This window comes from Falco peregrinus, chromosome Z (genome assembly GCF_023634155.1).
Source record: "Falco peregrinus isolate bFalPer1 chromosome Z, bFalPer1.pri, whole genome shotgun sequence".
NCBI lineage: Eukaryota > Metazoa > Chordata > Aves > Falconiformes > Falconidae > Falco > Falco peregrinus.
This window is the reverse complement of record NC_073739.1, coordinates 11,856,437-11,869,838: the sequence shown is the minus strand read 5'-3', so window position 1 is coordinate 11,869,838 and position 13,402 is coordinate 11,856,437. Positions and strand designations below refer to the sequence as shown.

Sequence of the window (13,402 nt, the reverse complement as noted above, 5' to 3'; positions counted from 1 at the left end):
AGAGAAAAGCATGTTTGCTCTGTGACTTATGCTGGCACAACACCAAGCACACCTATCTAATTATTAAATATTTATTGCATCCTTAATAGGTCAGTTACAAGAGCAAAATCTTCTAGAATAGCAGGCTGGAAGGAAAGGGAAAGTACAATTCAAGGCTGCTGCTTTTTTTCCGGTATCAGGGCCAGGTGTAACACCCCTAATTTACATTGTAAGGCGCTGGCAAATAACGTGGCCGTCCTGTGATAAAATCTTATGCAGCTGTTCCTGGAGTTGTTGCCTCTAGCAGCTTGTTCATTTCTGCAACTGTCTGCACCATTGCTTAATACTGGACATGAGTGACCATCTGTGCCATGGCTGTAGTAATATTTTGCCTGTAGCTGTCCCTTTTACTGCATCACACATTTGAGAAGTCAGGTGACAGTGTTTTTGGGAGACAGAAGTTTGTCTTACTTATGTTCACGGGAGCTTGGAGGGGTTAACTTCTGAGAAGTTAGCACAGGCTGCTGGATCTGGGTCCCTGCTGTCTTTTCCTTTGTTCTTCCTCTTTTTTCCCCCTTATTTTTGGGTTTCCTCACTGTCCATCACAAGCCTGTAGGAAAATGGAACATGAGTGACCACTGTGTGCCAGAGCCCCAAGCCTGCAAGAACTGGCTTTCTGTTGGTGAACATTCAGCAGTGCCGCCCTTAGGATGTCTGGCTGCAGATCCCCAGCCCACCTTGAGTCTCACTGCTCGATCGTGTTTCCTCCAGCCACCAACATGCACTGGCTCACAAAGCAGAAAAGACAAAAATGAGCCCTGGAAAGCAGATCCATGTCTCCAGAGCCCAGCAGGTTTGTTTGCCCTCAACTGCCAACAGAGAGATGCTGCTGGAAAGCTGCTGGCAGAGGCACATGTGAGGTTACAGGAGCATCACACTCACCACATTCATACAGATGGATACCATGATTAAAGCCCTACCTAACTGGTTGTCCTGACAGGTATCACTGTTGCCCACCTTTCCCACCTCTCCTAGCAGCTTGGAAAGAACTGAAAACATAATTTGTCCAGCCTCTCAAAACTCCTATGGGCCTGACCCTGAGCACACTGAGGTTCACCACCCGCTATGGGCAATGCCCTTCCTCACTGCTCATGCATGTTACTCTCACCTAAAGAGGTGACAGAAATCAGCACAAGCTGAGTTTAAAAATATGGATGCCTTCTGTCACAGGAGCTTTAAAGATGATTAAAAGAGGTCAAATTTTCATGGTTTACCCAACCAGATGTTTGTGAGGGTCATGGTGGGCATGGGCTGGTCAAAATACAGACCTTTTTACTGGCCTGCATCTAAGTGGTGCTGATTAATTCAGCTGAGAGCACCTAAACTTAGACCTGCCAACTTCCTCTCCCACAGTCATTCCACACATCAAAGAAGTGTAGCAATTCATTCTTATAGTGCACGGATGGTATGAGCATTCTTCAATGTCTCCAGAGCTTTTGTAAGAGAAACTGTCTAAAGACTGATTTTTGCAGCATTTGCTGTATTTCTACCCTGTCCTTCCTCCAGCCACATTCTCTGACTTTAAGGAGCAAGCAAAACCACGTTCCTGAAGGGCAAAGACGTGTCTTTAAAAGTGCTTCCTGGTTCCTCCATGCGTTTGCCAAGAGCCTGTCTATTGGCTCACCGTCCTATCAAGTGACTCCTGCGTGTGACACAGCATACAGCAATCTGCTGAAGCACAAAATTAATTTCATTTCCAACCTCCCCACAGTCGACATGCATATTTTTAACAGCCACCTCCCCTCTCCAGCAGCTCAGTAGTAGCATTTATGGCTGTGAGAAAGGCGGATGGGAGTGAGGGCACATGAGAAGAAAAAGCCTCCATAGTTGAGTGACTGTGTGCATGGTACAGCTCCAGCACTGTTGAGCTAAACTAGAGACACTCCATAGTTTACAAAAAATAATTAAAAAATTTTGAAAAAAATAAACTATGAGACACTCCGTAGTTCACAAAAAATAATTAAAAAAACCACCAAAATAATAAGAAAACAGGGTGTGTGGGTGGTTGTTTTGTTTTCTTTTTCCAGCCAGAGGACCCAACTCCCCTCTGTGATTTCTACTATGTTCTGTCATGACAGTAAGTAGTACACTCTAAGGACCAAGTGCAGATCACATAAATTATATTACTGTCCAGTTATTTTAGGCATTCATACAACAATCGCACAGCAACTTTTCAGACTTCAAACTGCCACATGCCTAAGCTTGTACCTGACTGTAAGCACACCAGGAAGCAAATGGTCGTAGACAGGTTCTGAGGACAGGGGGCATGCAGGCACCTCTCCTTCTAGTTCATAGCATTTATCCATCCATGCTCACTTATAGGAAGCAGCACGAAGGAATTTACTATCTGTTATCTAGGTGAGCTGTTTCCTACTGTTTGCACTAGGTTTAGTGAGAGCTGGGAGATGCTGAGCTGAGCTGGGGTGGTTGAGAGCTGGGTTCTGAAAGTAGTCTGGGTTTCTCTTATCGTTTCATCCTGCCTGGCAGCAGGTTTCAAAGCAAGGTGCCTTAGCTAATAAGGGTTTCCTGCTTTTCCTCTTCTGAGTCAGCCGCACCTCCCTCAAAGCAGCACCGGGCACATGCACCAAGCTGCCTGCCTCTGTCTGCCACAGGGGCACACAGACAACAGGAGCAATGGGGACCAGCTGGAACTAAAAACAAAACCCAGCAGGAGCTACCAAGCTCTCATGGTGTTGCTTCTTACAGACTTCCTAGGTCCTCTGGTATTGCCACCAAAGGAAAAAGGGGATGCTCATGGCATGGGACAGGCAGGGGAAGGAGCATGGAGAGCAGGACCCAAAGTGCTTCAGGTAGGTAAAACCAGGGCTAGAAAGGACTAGGTGGGAGGTGACCCATGATGGCACACACAAAAGTTGCACCCACAAGCAGGAGGAAGAGCAAAGGGGATGGCACTGCAGAGTTGGAAAAGAGCCTAGTGGTTCTGCTGCTGTAGTAAGCCACACACTTTAATAAACTTCCAAAATAAAACCTGACATATTCTCATCACAAATTTCCAATGTATGAGATGTCCAGCACAAATCTCATGGGGCAACCGTTGAGGCTGTGAGGGATGTTACCATTTTTTCAGTGTCTACCACAAAGCAAAGCAACGGATCAAGGTACGTCCTGTTGGGATAGATTGGTACCTGTACCCAAGCCAAACTATCTTTTATTTGCTTTTTTTCTTTCTTTTTTAACGAAGAAACATCTTTTTCTCCAAGATGTCCACTAGTCTTCCCATCCTCTCTGCTCAGCTACATCACAGAGCAAACCTTCCACAGGCTGGTAGCCTGGCTGTGAAAGCCTGCAGGAATGCTTCATTCAGGACATACCCAGCACCAAGTATTCCAAAACCTAACATCACCTTTCCTGTGTCCCGTGGAGTGGGAGCTGGAGTCAGTAGCCCCATACCCCAAAATGAAATCTTACCACCCCAACAATAGGAAAGGAGGGCTGTGACCACTCCATTTTGCACTCTTGCACGCTGGTGCAGCCAGTAGAACAAAGGACTTCTCCAAAACAGGGAGAAATAAATGAGGTAAGTGGAAATTTAACTTTCTGTGACAGTCCCCTCAGCTGGGAAAGCTGAAAGAGTGTGTTTCTTAAGGGCTGTTTCTGATCCTGGCTGACTTCCTGCGAGAGGTGAGCCACACCAGATGGTCACGGTGTCTCTAGTCATCTACACTGGCTTCAGTGTTTGCCACCCGGCAAGGACCGCTCGTGTGGGCGAGCACTGCTGTGCTGCAAAGCCTGCAAAGCACAGAGAGGCAGAGCTGCTCTCCTGCCCTATCCCGCGCCTTTTTGTTGTTTGGGGTTTTTTTTGGGGGTGGGGGGTGGGGGTGGGTTTTGTGGGTTTTTTTGTGGTGGTTTTTTTTGTTTGTTTGTTTGTTTTTTGTAGACTGGGGGGAAGGAAGGAAAAAAAAGGCAAAGGCCCTCCCGCGCTGTATTCCTCCAACCTGGCCCTTCCCTGCCTTTTAGCTTTGCAACAGCCCTGCTGCCTGGGCGCCGTGGGCAGCGCTCCGGCTGCCACGTCAGAGCCCGGCTCTGCGGCGGGGAAGGAGGGGGAGGGGGAGGCGGGGAACCGTGCGAGCCCGGGGGACGGCGCCTCCGACACACTTCCTGCTCACCGTTACACAGCACTTTTCCCGGCGTCCACAGGCGGCTCGCTGCTGCTTCCCCCCGGCTGCGGGCAGGGACGCAAGGCGCGCCTTCCTCGCGTGCTCGGCCGGCCGGGCGGGGGCGGGGGGCGGGGCGGCGGGAGCTGTGCGGGGGGGGAGGGGCCTGCGGCCACGGCCTGGCCGCCCCGCCCCGCCGCTCACCGGCCCGCCGCCCCCGCCGTGCGCCCCGGCGCAGCCCGCGCGCCCGCCACCCCCCCCTGCCGCGCGCGCCGCGGCGTCGCCCGCGCCCGGGGGAACTCGAGCGCCGCGCCATGGGGCGGGGAAGGCGCGGCAGGCGCATGCGCAGCGCGGCGCGGCGCGGCGGCGGGCATATAAGGGGGGCGCCGGGGCGGTGGCGGGAGGGCGCTGAGGCGGCTAGAAGGGGCGGAGGGCAGCGCGAGCGGAGCGCAGCAGAGCAGAGCAAGAGCGGCGCAGGGACAAGGGCCTCGGCCGCCTTCTTGCCGTTTCGCCGCCGACCCCGAGCCGTCGCCCCGCCGACCCTCCTCCCCAGCTCCGAGCCGTCGCCATGGTGAAGACCGTGGGCAGCCTGGTGAGTCCGTTAGGCGCGTGGCGGCCGCTGGCGCCGCGCGGACCGGCCGTACCCCCGCCCTGCCGGCGGCCTCCTCCGCCGGGGGGGCCGCGGGGGCAGCGCGCTTCTGCCCTCGCCTTGGGCGTGGCGGCCGCTGTCCCCGGGCGGCGCGGCCTCGTCCTTCCGCCCAGGGAGCGGGCCGGGCGGCGAGCGGAGCGTTCCCTCCGCGGCGCGGGGGGAGGGGGCGGGTCTGCTGGGCCGGCCGCTGGGGAGGCCCAGGCGAACAGGTGCCTCGCCTTGGGCCGCCGCGCAGCCCGGTGGGGCTTGGCCGGCGGAGGCGGGCGGGTGGGAGCCCCGCGGGGGTCGCCGTCAGTGTCCCGGGCTTGCCCGGGCGGCAGCCCGCCGGCCGCTGCGGGTGGGAACGGGGAAACGGAACGGAGGAGTCGCCTAGACCGGAGGGAGGGAACAAATAACTGTACGGCCTAACGCTTCAGATAGCCGGAATGAGCAGGGAGATGATGTGACTGCATAGCACGACACATTGTTGCTCGTCTCCACTTAAAATCTTAAGAAAATGTCATGGTTTGTTTCTCAGGCTGGTAACACTGCACCGCGGTACCCTCGTGTGGAAGTCCCAGCTTGCCTTAGGTGCTCTCAGTGTGAAGGGGGTTAGGCAGTTTTCTTAGCAGAGATTGGCCTAAGTTGTGGTGTGTTTCTGGATAGACATTCATGGAAAACATGAATACAGCTTTGCTGACTTGAAAGGAATTACTAGAGCCTATTCCTGTACTTAAATAACCGGAGTTGCTGGCATAAGAAGCATTTCCCTCGTTATGTGCTGACTTGCTCAGTACGCTATTGCAGCACCTCATTGTTTGGATGGCTCTATGAATACAAACACATCTGTGGCTTTGAGATACAGAGTAGTAATAAAACTTAAGCCAACACATGGAGAATACGCTGCTGGTGATGAAATAGTGCGTGGTCTTGTGCACAGCAGCTGATGCAGTTGTAGACAACAATAGAGTACTTGTTAGCTGTAAAGTTAGTCTTTTAAGTTTTGAACTTGAAATTCCCTTGAACTGCCAGATTAATCTGATTGTGAGGGGTTTGTAAGTAATGCTCTGTGGCATCCAACTCTGTCTTCTAGGCTATGCTCTTCTGCAGTCTGCTGTGTAAGTGAAAAAGCATGGCAGACTTCCCCCGTTAGACTGCTATGGTGTTAACATCAGATGCACGAGTATACTAATTCTTACGACCGCAGCTTAAATACCTGTGAATACAGAGAGCTCCTTAAAAGTTAAGATGAACAAAATTTTTGCCTTATCATTCAGGTCCTGGAGATGGCACAGTGTGTGAGTTCACCTGAAATTCTTATTCCAGTCTGCATCTCTTCCTTTTCCCCTTTCTCTTATGGAGTGACAGAAGGGGTGAACTTTTGGAGTTAAGGTGTGAGATTTGTGATATAGGCTGGAACAGCTTAAAAATGGAGAGTCAATAAACCTGGCTTTGGAGGAAAAGCCTGCTCTAACTTACGTGGTCAGACTTCCACTGTCCTCCCAGCTATGAGCACTGATTAATAGTCTGCCACGGTTAAAGCATGGTTTTGTTGCTCATCCATGGAGAGACAACAATCATGCTGACACCAAGATTTTAACATCAGCAACATCCAGAGTATTCAAGTACAGTGCAACTGGGATTTCTGGATTAGTTCTGGTTTTCAGTAAAGTGGGTTTGTATTCTTATCTGATAGAAAGAGGAAGACCTCTTCCTCCACTACCTGCAGAAGATTCTGTGAGTGACAACTGTAGGGCAGTGTGAACATGGCTGCTAGCTAAATGTGGCCCATTTCCTAACACACCTGTTCAGAAACTTGACTAGCTTCTGAAGAGTGGCTGCTTTCAGGGTGCTTTACTGGTCCCTCTCAAGTCCCTGCTAGTAGACAGAAGGAGCAATACTTGAGCTGGTTTAAGTTTGTGGTCTTGAGATGGGTGACTCATGTAACTTGTAACAGGGTTTGAGTATGGGACATAATGCCTTTTATAGCAGAAGTTAATGGGGTATATGAGCTATTAAAAAGCTAGTGTTGCCAAAGTTTTCCTCTTCACACTAGCTGCCTCTGTTATTTGAGTCAAAGCAAATATTGTAAAATTGCAACTTGGGATGCAGGTGATAGTTTTAGAAGTGGTGTCTGCTAGAGAGTTCAGGCAGTTAGACCTGCAGTCTGTTTATGCTGGCTTCTGTATTTAAAAACTCTCAGACTACTAAATTATGTAGTAATGATTAGAAATCACCTGATTGGGTTAATCAAAGGTTCAAGGGTGACTTGATATGTGTTGGAAATCATGTTTACAACTAAGGTCCACACCATCTGGCAGATTTGATTAAAGCCATTTTACTTGTTGCTGAGAGCCGTAGACATCTTTCATTACTAGAGCCTTTTCTCTTACTTGGCCCTTGGAAACAGAGGCCCGCTACCAATGTGTTTGTTGCATTCGGTGTGCATTTTTCTGTTGGAGGACAATACAAGCAAAATGTCTATGCTCAGAGGGGTTGTAGTTAAATCTTAAAAAACCCAACCAGCTAACTGGTAAGAAGTGTTCCCCAGTAAGGTGCTACCTGAAGAAAATACTGGTTAACAAAGCTGTAAGATCTTCTAATAGTGTGGCCAAATGGTCTTGCGGTGGGAGGTTCCCCTTCTGTTAAGAAAGATGTTTGGTTTTTATAAGAAAACATGTCACTTCACAGTTAACACAAGTCAACTATGGAAGTCGATCGGACAGGTCAAGTAGCTTGTTTTGCCTCCACTACTGTCTTCGTTACTCCAGGGAAATTAAGTTATCTGGGAAAACTTTCAGGACTTGCCCCCTGGTTCAGTATTTCTTAACTTGCAATAGTAAGCACCTTTGGACCCTCTATTTCTTCTCAATCTCCCACAGAAATTTTAGCTGATACTAGAGATGACTTGCAAGGTAGCACCTGATTGTAGTCAGGACCAGGTCTCCAGTGATGTATGATGCATAAACAACTGTAGGTATCATGTCCTCCCACTTACTCCTCATTCTGTGGAATAGCAAACCTGAGGGGTTTTGCCATATGACACACACATCCCAAGGCTGAACTTTCTTTGCAGAATATGGTAATTATGCAGCTGCACAGAAGACTTTAGGGTAAGAAGAGGATGGTCTCACTGGCAGGTGCAGCAAGTGGAATTGATAAAGAGCTGGTGATGTTACAGAGCAGACATGTGAGCAGCTATACCAGAAAACAAGCTGTAGGATGTGAAGGTGGGGAGGAGTGAGGCTTGACTGAGGAACTTGTGGTGTGAGCATCTAATGTGGGTTGCTGTGTACAGGGACATGGAACTTCAGTGGAAAAGGGGTACTTCAGGGACTGGGACCCGGGAATGCATACTATGTCAGCACAGGAGTTGGGGGAATGTGGGGAGACAGGAAAACTTACTGTTCCCATCTCTTTCAGACAGAGTAGTTGATGTGGAGTGTTAGCTACTGATCTTACAGCAGAGTAGTCTATGTGAATATCCAAGGTGCAAGCATGGAAGAGCTCATCATGTGGAGGCTGAGCTTCTGAAGATAGCTACATTGGGAGGGAACATGTCTTACTAACAGGGAGACTTGGTGGTTTTGAAGTTACAGGAAGCTATAAAGACTTAAAGGTTTATATATATACTTATATATGTATATATCTATATAAATATTGCAGAAGCTGGCATTAGTTAACTCCTGCCCTACAAAACTAATGACAGTGTACATGTGGCCGTAACCGTGTTGCTTTCAGTTAGCTTCTAATGCTCTGGTCTGTGAAGCTGGGAGGAGTAAAGCAGCTACTTTTAATATGCATAATCTGAAATGAAGTTTGTATTTACAGCTTCCCTGAAGCTTGCATTGCCATGAGGACAAAGTTGAATGTTGAAGTAGCTTGTACTTGCTTTGGAAAAGACACTGTCAGGAAGTAGCTGATTAGCATTTTCTGCTTCTGCCCAAGAAACTTGTCTTTTGCTAGCTTGCAAGTATTTATTGCTTTTATTGTCTTTCAGTTCTGCTAAAACATTCACTGTTGGACCAGAAAACATGGTTGATGGCATGTAAGGACCTCTAAATTACAAAGAACATTGTGTAAAAAAAGATTGGTGTGACAAAGTGCAACAGATAGACTCAAAGCTCTAAATAAATATTGGGTGTTAGATGTGTAGCATTGCTTTGGCTGGTGATGTTCCATGTGGGTTCACTTGGCAAAATAAGTAAAATAACTATCCTGTGAGGTTGCTTTAGGAAACATGCTGCAGAGTAAACAATACAACATCATTTTGATTGGAAAAAGCATCAAAATGGGGGAGTGTTACAAAGGTTTGTGTCCTTTTCAAATCCTACAGAGGAAGGTCTGTCCCAGAAGAAAATGGCAGTCTTCCGGCTAAGCGAGAAATGAGAAAATGGATTATTGAAAACCATAAGGATCACATTCAGGGGGTAACACTAAAACAGTTGGCAGAGTTGAATATTGTAGGCTAGATTAATTTCTAGTTTGTTTCCACAATTCATTGAGTTGCGGTGACAGAGCATTGTGGTCTTTCCTAACTTAAGAGTCATAATACACTGGCTGATCTAGCCACTGATGAAAACAGTTCATACTGAAGCACTTGCATGATGGTACAAATACCCCAGTTAAGCAAAGTGTTTAAAGAGAGCTACCAAAATGGTTAGTGTCAAGGCTGAGAGCAAGCTAGCTTTGTGATTAGTCTAAACCATTTTGGAAAGGAGGGGGAAAAGCATCAATATGTTCTTTTTCTTATAGGTTCAGTTTGAGGAAGAACTGAAATCTGCTGGTGACAAGCTTATAGTAGTTGATTTCTCAGCCACATGGTGTGGACCATGCAAAATGATCAAGCCCTTTTTCCATGTAAGTAGCCTTTCTGTTTTTATTGGTAACTGTATTGGAGTGCATAGAAACATTTTTTGTGCTGCTTGACAGTAACATGGAGGAAACTTCTTTTTGCCACATTGCCAGCATTTTCTGGAAAAGGGAGAAGTCACAGAAGTACCTACTTTGAAACTGTCAAGTTTAATATACTAGCCTTTAATACAGCTTGGAGCTCCAAGGTGGTTTAACTTCTACTGTCCTAATGCTTACATGTATCTCAGGTCTATAGGGACGTAACAGTTGCATTGCCTTAAGGGGTGGGATATAGAATGGAAACAATGTTTATCCTTTTGTACACAGTTACTGTAATCACTCTAGCTGTGTTTAGGTGGCAATATAATCTAGTAAAATATGAGAGAGGCTGTAGCATTGTTTGGTGATCAGCTGAAGGCTGCAAGACAAGACCTTTTACCTATGTCTTTGGATATTTAAGTCTTCTCTGTGGGGAGTATGTTTGAACAAGTTTGAAGAGACTTCCAGGTACTGAACAAAAAAAAAATATTTTGCACTGGTCAGTAAAACAGCTGCTTTAAGCAGGCAAGTTTCACAGTGGGTAAGCAGCACCAGCTTTATAACTTATATGAATGTGTCTTTTAAAAGAAAGCTTTCCTGGAACACTAACTGCATAGTTTCTTGTTTTATTCTAGAGTTTGTCTGACAAGTATAGTGATGTGGTGTTCATTGAAATTGATGTGGACGATGCCCAGGTATGGTCCAGGGGGATGCTGAGAGAGGGCAGCTAATGAGTTTCACACAAGTGACAATGTATATTTTTTTAATGTCCTTGCACATACTGAAACAAAATGAGATATTACTTCAGCTTTGAGAAGCAGAGGGGTTTAGCACTTACACTGGAATGAATTATTTTTTCTAGGGGACACCTGCATAGAACAAGCTGTCTTGGTTATTTGCGCACTTGAAGCCTTATGGCATGTGTTAGATAATTTGGGAAAACTGACCCTCTGCTTTGGGAGGAAGTGTTAGTCTAAGGCCTTAAGCTGCTTTGATGCAATCTTCCCTAAAACTAGTGGCTCGCAACTGTCTGCTGGTTAGTCTGGTCTCTCCACTGCTCTCGGCACTGTTTCCCCTTTCATGTCTTGCATTAAGTGCAATAAAATGTCTGCTGTACAGCAGTTCAGCAGCGTCACATAGGTACTTGAGCAATGTCAGGTTGAAACACAAGAGTTGCCATAGGGCTCTGAGCCTTACAAAGAGTCCTGTCTGTTTTGATTCAGAAGTCAAGCTGTTCTTGCTAGTGCTGGACTACCAGAAGTGCTCTTGCTTCAATTTGAGCAGGATCAGCTTTGCCCTATCACCTAAACAAAAGGCAACTTAGTGAGTTCCAAATGCAGCATCCTTCAGACATGCACAGCTGAAGATTGTTTTCTGTCTCTTCCAGGATGTTGCTGCACACTGTGATGTGAAGTGCATGCCGACGTTCCAGTTCTACAAGAGTGGGAAGAAGGTAGGCTCTGCTCTTTTGGAGCTGGAGCAGGCAAGCTAAACACTTGAAGACTGGGAACGTGTAGCCTGCTTTCTGTTGATAACTTATCTGGGGCACCCCTGGCATTAAGACACTCCTGAGAGTGAGTTCATCTTGGTGCTGCAGCAAATGTAATGTGGACCAGCAGTTAACTGATGAAGTTGTTGTTCACAGGTGGTGAACTGAATTAGTGTTACAGGTCAGTCTTACAGGCAGAGCTTTGTGAGGTTAGTGGGGTTAGATGTCTGCCTAGCACCCTGCTTTTTGCTGATCTTGTTTAGTATTTGTTGTCTGGACGCAGCTCACATTCAAGCAGAGACATGACTGTATGTGCCTATGGAATCTCACCCAAACAGAAGTCTCTAACATGGTTGTATATACACATGGCTGCAACAGCTGCTTGGATGCTTTTACACAGAGGCTGCATAACCTGTGAAGTGGAGGTCCTGTACCTGTCAGAGGATTCAACAGACATTGTGCCTGCTCTGCCAAGAGGTCAATGAGATGGCATGCAGACCATGCTCTGGCAGCATACTGTGCAGCCTGCCTGTGCAGAGTAGTTGTGAATTGCTTTCTGCCTGAACTAAAGAATTGCTGAATTGCTAAGAATTGATAAAATGTGTTCTCTCAGGCTTTTGAGTTTGCTGAGAAGGCTGAAGGTAGGCTTTTATAACATGAAACAATGCCTGAATGGAAGTTTCATGGCTGCAGGCAATGGAATTGTGCCTTGAGTGTCAGATGCTGGGTGACTTTAAGTTCAGTTTAATATGAGACCGAATCTTGATTAATAGTGAACCATTGACAGCTTTTGCAGGGTCAGCTTCCACAGCTTCATAATGTAATTGGAAAGAATTAAGGTTATGGTGTGACAGTGTGAAGGTGATATGCCTAACCCTGTTGTGTGGCTTTTTGTTTTGAGTGACCTTGGCAGTTCTGTGGACACATGACTATCAAGCAAGCAATTTCATGGCCCATAGTGTAGTCCAGCACTGTAGGTGCTGGAGCTGATGTTATTGAAACATTAATGTTGTCTTTCTCTTTCTGCTCTGTAAGCTGCAACAAGAATAGTTCTCACAGGAGAAGCCAGGCTCAGAGACAGGTGATTTGGAGCAATCCTTCCAGAACTTGATTGGTAGGGGACCTATGCAACTCAAAAGTAACTGCGAGCTACCTCTGCTGTGCGTTGACTTCCAGAGTGTCTTCAAGCCTGTATTTGAGTCTTACACAGCATTGGTTCAGGATCAGTTGTCCCTTTTACATGTAGAAGGCTCCAGCAGTGGTAGTTTGGAAGTGATTCTTGATAGCCTCCTGTCCCAGTTTCTGTAAGGGTTGAGTGGGAGATGAACAGGTGAAAATCTACAAAATGCTTCCTGTTATGGGAGTGAAAAAATTTTAGTTGTAGCAGGGTTGAACAGATGTATGTGTTTGGATACTATGCAACTAATGTTATGAAGCACTGAATGCAGAATGCAACAGTTCTAAAAAATCAATTTCTTTACAGGTGCAGGAGTTCTCTGGGGCCAATAAAGAAAAGCTGGAAGACACCATTAAAAATCTAGTCTAATCTACAGCTGTGGAGACATTGAAGCATGATTGCTTTGGCCTGTGACTTTTCTACTTAAAAGATCTAAACAAGGTAGCTAGGTTAAGTGGTGGAAACTATCCTCTTGATCTATGTAAATGAGTACAATAAAGTGTAAGTTCTTCACTTTTGGATATTACCCTGTGTTTGAATGAAAATGTGAGGAATGTTGTGATGTCACCAAGGTGTCAGGTTTTGCTGTGTTAAAGGCATACTGACTAGATACAAAGGCTTGTCAAATGCAACCTGATCTGTTGGTGTGTTATTGCTGTGGGTGGAAAATTGTGTTCCCTGGGATAGCAATGACAGTTGCTTTAGGAGAAGTCTGCTGCCCTCTGACTCCTCAGGTGGTGGTGACCAGGCTATAATCTGAAGAGTGGCAGTCTGGCTTGCAGATACAGAAAGGGGAGTTTAGTTGTTGAAAAGTGGGTAGTCACAGGGTGGGATAAGTTCTTTCTTTTGTTACCTCTTCTTAACTAAAGATTCTTTCAAAATTTGTCAGGCTTCATTTTAGATTTCAAAGCTAAGGCTTGGCTTAACAGAACATAATACCAATCCTACCATGGAATTGTAAGGTAGGACTTGGAGCTGATGCCCTTTTACCCTTCCAGTGTTGCCTCGCCACTGGTATGCCTTCTGGTTCTATTAGTAGCAAAATACATTTAGTCTCTTGA

The 13,402-nt window shown here is 46.8% G+C and overlaps 1 protein-coding gene across 1 annotated transcript; it reads left to right on the top strand.

Annotated features, from left to right (window-relative positions):
* The first annotated feature begins 4,565 nt into the window (after positions 1-4,565).
* Positions 4,566-12,854, top strand: LOC101921003 (thioredoxin). The gene is made up of 5 exons (XM_055791319.1): positions 4,566-4,746; positions 9,538-9,642; positions 10,311-10,370; positions 11,063-11,128; positions 12,648-12,854. Exons 1-5 carry the CDS (start codon positions 4,723-4,725, stop codon positions 12,708-12,710), a joined length of 318 nt encoding a protein of 105 aa, XP_055647294.1. The 5' UTR covers positions 4,566-4,722; the 3' UTR covers positions 12,711-12,854.
* The last annotated feature ends 548 nt before the right edge of the window (positions 12,855-13,402 follow it).

Bases quoted from the DNA above. Each gene is read 5' to 3' on its own strand.
- LOC101921003 (XM_055791319.1), top strand. From the start codon at position 4,723: ATGGTGAAGACCGTGGGCAGCCTG. The intron at 10,371-11,062 runs GTATGGTCCAGG...TGTCTCTTCCAG, and splicing joins TTGATGTGGACGATGCCCAG to GATGTTGCTGCACACTGTGA. The intron at 11,129-12,647 runs GTAGGCTCTGCT...ATTTCTTTACAG, and splicing joins TCTACAAGAGTGGGAAGAAG to GTGCAGGAGTTCTCTGGGGC.